General features: G+C 41.1%; 1 gene segment (V, D, J or C); it reads left to right on the top strand.

Moving 5' to 3' along the window:
- Positions 1-9,189: 9,189 nt before the first annotated feature.
- On the top strand, positions 9,190-9,510 carry LOC140459973 (T cell receptor alpha variable 19-like). The segment is given in 1 exon segment: positions 9,190-9,510. A coding segment is annotated over 1 exon segment (321 nt).
- Positions 9,511-9,767: the final 257 nt, after the last annotated feature.

Genomic DNA, 9,767 nt, shown 5'->3' with positions numbered 1-9,767 from the left:
TTCTTGGTCACGTTTTCCTAGTAATGTCCCCAGAAATGATCACGTTATTTCATCACAATTTCAAAACTTGCCTTCGTAATTTTGAATGTCCTCACTCTGATGCGTTTCTATTTAAAATCAATTCACAGGCAATGAAGATGGAATGTAAATTGACAGAGAAAATGGATTCAACCATTCTTGAAGAACTGGGAGAAGACGTCTAATTTTAAATTATTTGAACATTTGTCGGTTTTGGAATATGTGAGGAAAAAGCCCTGTTCACAGTGAGGCGAAACTGTACTTGTCATGCTTGTGTGGGCAAAGCTTAATTGAAATGTCTGATCCAGCAGAACGGACAATAAAGGATGTTGTATTTCAAAGTGGATCCCGAAAGCAGAGAAATGGTGTAGTATATAACAAGGGATTCATTTCCCGTTCTGGGCAGAAAAAACTTTGGTAGTATCAAACTGAGCCAACTCTATTGACCTGCCAGAAGTGTGGAAGCGATTCATTCAGTCATTCCACCCTGCTTAAACATCAGCAAGCCCACACGAGGGAGGAACTGATTATATAACATTGACTACAATCTAAATTCCACCAATTTTTCAAATCTCTTCAGTTCTGGAGAACTGTCTTTCTCAATTAGAAACGTTTCTCTTCCACAGATACTACCAGGCACGACGAGTTTCTGCAGCAATTCCGTTTTTTATTTCAGGTATCCAGGACGGGAATGTTTTGTGTTTTTTTTTGCCTCGGTGATATTCGAACAGGTGACAGATATGTTGGTCCAGGAGAAATTCACTCAGGGGGGTATTTAAGGAGGAAAGGGATGCATGGCGGGGGGGGGGGGCACTTTAAGGAGGTAATTCCAGAACTTCTGTCATGTGCAACTGAAAAGAATGGCCCCCAGTCATGAAGCAATTTACATCAAGAATACACAACAGACCTAAATGAGATGAGTGCAGTCATTTTCGAAGTTTGTGCTTCTGCAGAGTTTACTTCGACAGGGTTTGTTATAATCATGGAGCTAAACAAAAATACGAATCCGAAAATACGGTGGCTTCCAATCCCAGAACGCTTATATTTTCGGGAAGACATGTGTGCTTTGTAGGACTATGTAAGGGAAGCTGAAACAAATTGAATTATTTTCAAGATCACTGATATTGAAGATATTTATTGACATTGTAAGTGACCTTCTATATTCTCGTTATATATGTTCTGAGTCTCTCATCCAGCACCCTGAAAGGCAGTGAATTGAACTTTTGCAAGTCATTTGGTTAATGTGCTGCTCCTCATGTCCCCCTAAAACTCCATCCAACTACCATTAAAATATACCACCAGGTCATCGATGTCCCCAATAAAAATAGATCAATTCACAGCAGATAAGTGGAAAGCTCTTTCCTGGTGACACCCCTCCAGCCACAACATTAGGAACTGTTGTCTGCACGAGTGGAAACTGCGTGGTCGGTCTGACATCTTGGATGTCTCTGTGGCCACCTTCTCAATGACCAATCTAAAATAGACCTTCTTCAATGTATTTAGATTAGATTAGACTAGATTCCCTACAGTCCAGAAACAGGCCTTTCAGCCCAACAAGTCCACACCGGCCCCCCCGAAGAGTAACCGACCCAGACCCATTCCCCTACATTTACCCCCAACGCACCTAACACGATGGGCAATTTAGCATGGCCAATTCACCTGATCTGCACATCTTTGCATTGCAAAATGTTTGATTCGTTGTCTACGCCAAGACATACAACAATGTGTTGTTAGATATGAATGAGATCTCATTCGTAAATTTGTTGCTGTATGACCAGATTGAATGACAATGAATCCTTTCGCACATTCAGGGCACAAGAACGGCGTTGTTCTAGTGTGAAGACGCTGAAGCATCAGCAGTTCAGATGAATTAGTGAAACTCTTCCCCCACTCAAGATAGGAGTGTGGTCTATTCACAAGGCGACTCATTGGTGTGCCAAACGTTTGGATGAAGTGGTAAATATTTTCCCACACTCATGGCGGAGGAATGGTGTCGCGTGGTTTGAACTCGCTCATGTACAGCGAGTTGAGATGATCACTTGAATCTCGTGCTGTAGTGAGATAAGAAGAACTGCCTCTCGTCATTATGAACACGTCGATGAAGATTCAGTTCACTCGAACTTTTATAGAAATTCTCGCATTTTGGATATTTAAAAAGTCTCTTTTCTCCTCAGTGTGAAACCGCTGATGTGTCAGTATATGTGAACACCCAGTGAATCCCTTTCCATACTTCAAACAAATGAAGGGCCTCTCCTCAGCGTGACTGCTTCAATACTTTCCACCTCGGACGAGTATTTGAAACCCTTTTCACAGTCTCTGGCGCGGGCGAAATTGAATCTGTCCAGTTTGGATGAACTTTTAAAAGCTTCTCCACCATCAAAACATTTTCGTTTAATTGCACATTTATTGGTTACATGCCTATTGAAGAGCCTTTGCTACACAGCCAAGTTAGCTTTGCCATCTTTCGAAACTTTCGTTCTGCTTCTGAAACGTATTTATTCGTTTATCCCAGAACAGTCCAAACTTACCCTGGTTACCATTGAACTACCAACTTCATGTTTGTCAACAAATGTCTTTTCCTTGGGAATCTCAATTTCTTTCTCTGTTTTGTCTTCAAAACAGGTTTGGCTTTGCGACCTCTGTCTCCACCATTGATGGGGACATACCTTAATCTTGTCAGAACTATTTCTGCTTGAAAGCAAAACAATGTTCACCCATCATTTTGATTGCACTTTATCTGGCTCCCATCCATTCATACCCATTGAAATTTGGTCCCCACCCAGTGGCTCTCATTCTTAGTTGCAGCCTTTGCCGACAGACAGAATAAATGAACATTTGCGTTCCAACTTCAAAACAAATGATGTTCAGACATGATGAATTTCACGACTCTGTGTCGTATCTTGATGTGAAAGATGAGCTCAGCTTCTCAGCTCTCAATTCACTGCTTCAAATGAAATGCAGAAAAAAACGTAATTAAAACCTTCAAAACCCGTTCAGAATAGAAATGCAGAAGTGACAAATATATCTCTTGAGTAAATGTGTAATACTTCAAATGCTGGAGATCTGAAAGGAGTAACATAGCTGGCACAGCAGCATGTGTAGAGAGGAAATTAGGATTAACATTTCAAGTTCAGCCTCTCTTCTGCATTGTTGGACTCGCTGCTTTTCCCTCCAAAGATTCTACATGACTTGAGTTTCTTTGCACTTCCAGTCTTCCTTCACTATTCCTCTTGGTTTAAATTCCCCGTGGGTAAATCCCCTGCAAAAAGATTGTATAAATTCCATCCCTGTCCATTTTGCACATATATTCATGGCTTTTCTCTCTGAACTCAGGATTGGCATGCTCGCACGGTGTTGGCTAATGCGCCCCACCAAAGAAGATGTCAACCATTAGTCGGGGTTTGTCGCTTGGACACGTGGCAGAATAGCTTCAGGTTAGTTCAGTGTCAGTGTCGGACCATGAGCGTCTTTTTCGAGGTTTGAGGTCTGCACTCGGTGTTTGTGAAAGCTCCAGTCTGGCGCAACCACCTCCAATGACCCTCCCACATTCTGCTTTCTTTCACATTTAGCAGAGACCAAGTAACCTTATTGTGCATGCGCCCTTCACAATACTTACGGCTCATGATCAAGCCGGTATTGCATTGTTGATGATCCCATTGCTATGGTCTGGACATGGACAGGGGATATTGCCAGATATTGCGAGATAAAAGCTTATGTTTTTAAATTTGATTCAGCGTAGTTTCAGGGCATATGCAGAGTTTGCGTTTATTAACGCATTTTCCTTACCCAACAAAATCTCGGTTTACAGTCTGGCCTCTGATACGTTTTGTGAAATAATAAAAGCGCAATAAAAAAGGCGTGTGGATGGTGCATGAAAGTCATTAGCTGCCAGAGAACGTTTTGGAGACGGTTACCATTATGACATTTAAAAGTCATTTGGATGGTTCCATGAATAGGAAGGGTTTAGACAGATACCGATCAAATGCCGGCAAATGGAGCACAATCAATATATGACATCTGCTTAGCATGAACTGGTCAAGCCAAAAGGTCAGTTACTGTGCTGTGTAACTCTATGTATGATTTTAAGAAGTTGATTTCAAATTTGATATCCATTTTAAGACAATTTTCAAATCAAATATGTCTTAATTTATATCAGTCGACGTTCAACATTATCTCCGTTCATATACAACGTGTTGTGGTGGCTGTGATCGAGAAAATTGAAAGTCAGGTTGGCTGCTGCTTTTCAAAACCCTCGTTAAATCATATGGGGAACACTAGGTATTGTTCTGGCATGGCACATTAGAGGGAATTCGTATTTACATCGAAGGTTTCAGAGTAATTTGAAAATTGAAGTCGGCCACCTCATTGTTAACTTGATGTCCACATTTACTTATCTGAAGCAATTTTTATTACATCCTTATCCTGTGATTATACTAAACATCTCATGAGTGGGCACTTCTTATCCGGTCGCTTGGATATCATTGTCATTGAAGACACTTGCCTTTTGGTTTTGCAATGCAATTATTAATTGGCCAAGACTTTCTTTCCTCTGTTCTGTGAATACCTTTGCTTCTTCTATTCCTTTCTGCTCTCTCGTCCATTTCAAGTTTATTTGGAATGATGTAAAAGACAGAATAAAATGCAGAGTGACCGTAGAATTTTGTGGCAATGGTACAGACCGGCTGAGCAAACCACTCTCTTTTCCTATCGTCACGATTCATTAATTTCACATCAAGAGTAAAGATGTGTATTTATGTCTTGGAATGGTAGTGAAATTGCTGTGTTGATTCATTACAAATTTCATTTAGAATTACAAAGTTTCACAATCCTTTGTGCGAATCAATGTTTCTCACTTCATTCCTAAATTGCTAACACCTTTTCTGGAGAATGTGAGCTCAGTTATCAACACACCTGCCCCCAGGGAAGGCCTTTCATGAACTCTCGTCTTCAACTGTCTTCGAAGTTTGACGTTTTCAAGATTTTACACGGGAAATTCGAGAGATGGATTGTCAGAGAGACCAAGACAGTGAGTACATGCGTCCATGTATTTTTGTATTTGCTTCTCTATCTGTATGTTCCTTATCTCTGCTCCTGACTATCTATGTGTGTTTGTAAGTACGTGTGCTTGTATTTAGTGTGTATTCATAAGTGTTTCTACGTTTGCGTATGTCTCTATATCTGTATCTGTGTGCAATGGACTGTGTTGTTTCAGAGGTTTGATCAAAGAAACGTTTCAATATCCCTTTCTCTTTTCTGTCTCACTTGCTGTTGAAGTGATGAAATTTTACTGCTCGCCTTGAGGTTTGTCTCGATACGTGTGTGTGTGTGTGTGTGTATGTGTGTGTGTATGTGTGTGTGCATGTGTGTTTGCATGTGTGTGTATGTGTGTGTATGTGTGTGTATGTCTGTTATGTGCCTTTGTGTGTATGTGTGTGTGTATTTTTGTCTGTGTGTGTATGTGTGTGTATGTGTGTGTGTGAGTCTCTGTTAGTGTATGTGTGTGTATGTGTGTGTTCATGTGTGTGTGTATGTGTGTGCATGTGTGTGTATGTCTGTGTATGTCTGTGTGTGCATTTGTGTGTATGTGTGTGCGCGTGTGTGTGTATGTGTGTGTATGTGTGTGTGCATGTTTGTGTGTATGTGTGTGTATGTCTGTGTGTGCCTTTGTGTGTATATGTGTGTGTATGTGTGTGTGTATTTGTGTCTGTGTGTGCATGTGTGTGTGTATGTGTCTCTGTTTGTGTATGTGTGTGTATTTGTGTCTGTGTGTTTATGTGTGTGTGTATGTGTCTCTGTTTGTGTATGTGTGTGTATGTGTGTGTGCATGTGTGTGTGTATGTGTGTGTGCATGTGTGTGTGTGTGTCTGTCTGCGTGTGCATTTGTGTGTATGTGTGTGTGCATGTGTGTGTGTATGTGTGTCTGTGTGTATGTGTGCATATGTGTGTGTATTCGTCTGTGTGTGTGCGTGTGTGTGTATGCATGTGTGTGTGTGTATGCGTGTGTGTGTGTATGTGTGTGTGTATGTGTGTGTGTATGCGTCTGGGTGTGTGTGTGTATGCGTGTGTGTGTGTGAGTGTGTATGTGTGTGTGTGTGTTTGTGTGTGTGCGAGTGTGCGCACGCGCATTTGAGAGATCATCTCTGCCTTCAATGGGAAAGTCTTTATCCTGGAGGGACGTTTGAATGAATGACTTCCAACCTGATGAATAAGAGGCTCAGAATGTCTCTCTCTCTCTCTCTCAATCGACACGTCTGTCATTCGTCTTCTGTTTATACTGATACGGCGACACCCTCTACTGGCTTCCCCATGCCACTGTTTTGTATTTGCCATGATTCCGGTTCTTCCAGTGTTTCATTATTAGAATCATGTGACATTTCGATGTTGTTCGAATGAGTGCTGCAGTTATTTGCCTCACAGTAAGAGTTTACTGTCACAAAACTGGTTCTTGGATTTTCTACAGCACCCATTGGTTTAATGGTGAAAGCATTCGAGACATTTCAAAAGGCCTGAAATACGTTCTTTATTTTTCATTCCCTAAACTGGCAGCACCAATTTATTTCAAGAATATATTTATAAATACTATAGTTTGGCTTGAAGATGTATGATCGAATTGTGAACCATTTCAATTCTGCGTCTCTGAGAGGAGCAATATATTGCAGAGTGCATGAGTTCTGTTTTCAATGGTTTCACCTGAAACGAATGGTTCACATGATCAAACTCAGAGGAAAAGCAATATCCCAGAAATCTCCAGAATTTGTCACTGGTAAAGGCAGTATTTTCCCCTCCTTAATTGCCCCTTGAATTTTGTGCATTACAAAATATATTAGGAGGTCGGTTAAGCATCAGCCACTTTGTCAGGTCTGGAGACAAATACGCACCAGGGAACACTGGCAATATACTTCCTCGAAATGAAATCAAAGGTTGTTTTTTTTAAAAACATACCAATTGATTACTGTTTCACGTCCGCCATTATCGTGAGAAATTATTGAAGGAGAATGGCAAGAAAGTGCAAAACAATGAGCATGTGACACAGCATGTAAATAACAGTTTAAATCATAATCCAGTGAAACGTGAAGGAATTATGATTTCCCATCCTTTGACATCAATGGTTATGCAATCCAATAATCTCGAGAACAGGCCCGGAAAATTCATCATCTGTTATTGGCCTTCCAGAAATTGTTCATTTTAAGGCATTGCAATTTTCATACCGATCCACCAGAGGGTGCTCTACTCACACTCACTGTTATCATCTCCGTCTTTGTCTAAATATGGATTCTTTAAGTTACCGTCACCACTTGCCGTCCCACTTACTTTTGTGTCATCTGTAAGCTTGTCAGTTGTACGTTCACTTTAGTCAGGATTTAGTTGGTGTGTTAATTTGTATCTCTGGTCTTTCACCATTCCCTTTCACATGAAGATGTTTGCACCGCAACATTTTAAAAAATGGATCAGTTATCCTTGTATGGGTGCTCGTGGGAATGGTGATATTTACATCTAATAGTGCCTGACAATATGACGGCGAGCAAGCGTTTGGACACACTGCATCTGACATAGAAACATAAGATACATTTGCGATGATTAAAGGTAAAGTTAAATGCAATCTGCTTTTGACAATCTGCTTTTGCTCTATAGTATGAAAGCAGGTCATGCAGCCGATGGAAACCAACCCTACCCTATCCTGTCCCATTCCATTAACCAAGCATTTCCCACGGCTCATCCACATAGCTTGCACATCATTGAACTGTGTGCAAATACCTGGAGCGCAGCAAGAACGTGTACTCTCCTAAAATCGTTCACCCGAAATTGGTAGAGAAGTTCCGACCGTAGTGCAGTGTGACAGGCTTGCTAACCACTGAATTACCATTGCAGCCAATGGAGTTTGCCACCACATGCTAAGAAAACAGCATTTTATTCTGCCATTACATACGCTGAAGTTTTTTCAATTATTTATTTATGTAGTTATTTTATTCCAACTCTCTCTGACCCACTGGCCTTCCATCACAGTTGCAGGGAACTCTCATCGTTTGAGAGCATCTGGGGAACGCCAGTTCTGATCGTCAAACAACATGAACTACTTTACTTTTCTAGCGTTGCCTGCAGAAATAATGACCGTTTTGGGACAACATTTGGTTTAAACTCTTGTCAGTCGCGTGTTGTAAGATGAATAAATTGACTTTGTTGTTCAAACAAATAACAAAGAACTGCATTTACTAGATATCTGAAAGCAAAGTGAAATTACTTGGAGAAAATCAGCCAGCCTGGTAGTATCCGTGAAGAAAAAAGAACCAAATCAACGTTTCAGTGACCGATCAATTACCGTTTTTCTGATTCGTGTTCATAGTCATGGCATGAATTGAGGATCCCACGAGCTTAAAAGTGGCCCATTTGAAGAATGAATCAGCTCCAAGTTCCCTGGCTGTCACCTGATGTCTTTGTCAGTAATGAACCAATGAGCAGAGATCCGGAAATTACTCAATTGTTCCCAACTCTTCATGAAAACAATTTTAATTTCGTCCAGTTCTGCTCATATTCAACGTGATATCTCAGCAAACATGCCGTCTCGAACTCTCTGCTCATTACTCACGGCTGCAGCTCTTCTCACCGGTAGGTCCACAGCTTGTTGAACATTATGCGTCAGCTGTTTGCCGGGATACAGATTGATTCGCGCTGTTCTGGCACCACAGAGGCAGGAACACATTTTCCACAGATGAAAATAATCTAGGTCTAAACGTGTCCCAACTCAGCAAAGATTGGAAGAAATTAGCGACTGTTCTTGCAAAATGACAGTGGAAGAGTTACGCTGGGAATCCACACAGGACTGAAGCGACTGAAATGACTGGACAAAGGCCGGACTTTTAAACTAACCGACTGTTTCCAGGTGTCCACTTGGAAGGGAATTGGGAAATCACCTCGTAAAATGCGTGGCCTGTGTTTCTTTTTTTACAAAATCTTTTTATTTCATGTGTTAAAATCCTGTTGGTCCCAGTCGCTGAGTTGTACGAGTTCGATTCTTTTCCAGCTTCCCTCCCTCTTCTTTCCCTGTTTACTGATCAACGTGAACGGGCTGCATCTGGGCAATAAAAATCATGAATCAACTTTTAAAATTTACTCTCACACTTGGTTCTTACAGGGCGCTGTTATGCAGATTCTGTCTTACAAAGACCCGCCGTAATGGCAGTGAATGAGCGGGATGATGTCCTGTTATTCTGTAATTACACTGCTACAACAAGCAGTGATCCTTTCCTGTTTTGGTACCGGCAGCATTCCAGCGGCTCCATGGAATATCTCCTGAAGAGAAACCAATATATCAGCACCACAGACAGACTTCCAGGAGACCGGTTTTCATCGAAATTGGATCATGTGAACCGCACTGTCCAGCTGAATATATTGAAAACAGAAGTTTCAGACTCTGCAGTGTATTACTGCGCACTGAACCCCACAGAGACTCGGAACTGGGCTGACCCCGGACAAAAACTGTCAGAGAACAGTTGAACATGATAGCACGTCAAGGAAACAGTGAGATCAGAGGAAGCTCTGAAGTGGTACCCGCATTCACACTGATATCACATACTTCAAGTTCGAACAGGAAACTTTAATGATTAATAATCTACTATTAATATGAACTAATACCTCTAGCTCAATATATTGCATATAAATAATTTGTTTTGTGTGTTTTGAGATATCCCAATTTATTTCACTGTTCCAGTGATGCTGTTGTGCAGAGAATGCAGGAAAAAGTTTCGGTTGAA

Source organism: Chiloscyllium punctatum, chromosome 36 (assembly GCF_047496795.1).
Source record: "Chiloscyllium punctatum isolate Juve2018m chromosome 36, sChiPun1.3, whole genome shotgun sequence".
Lineage (NCBI taxonomy): Eukaryota > Metazoa > Chordata > Chondrichthyes > Orectolobiformes > Hemiscylliidae > Chiloscyllium > Chiloscyllium punctatum.
Note: the sequence above shows the minus strand (reverse complement) of the source record. Positions and strands in the feature narration are given on the sequence as shown.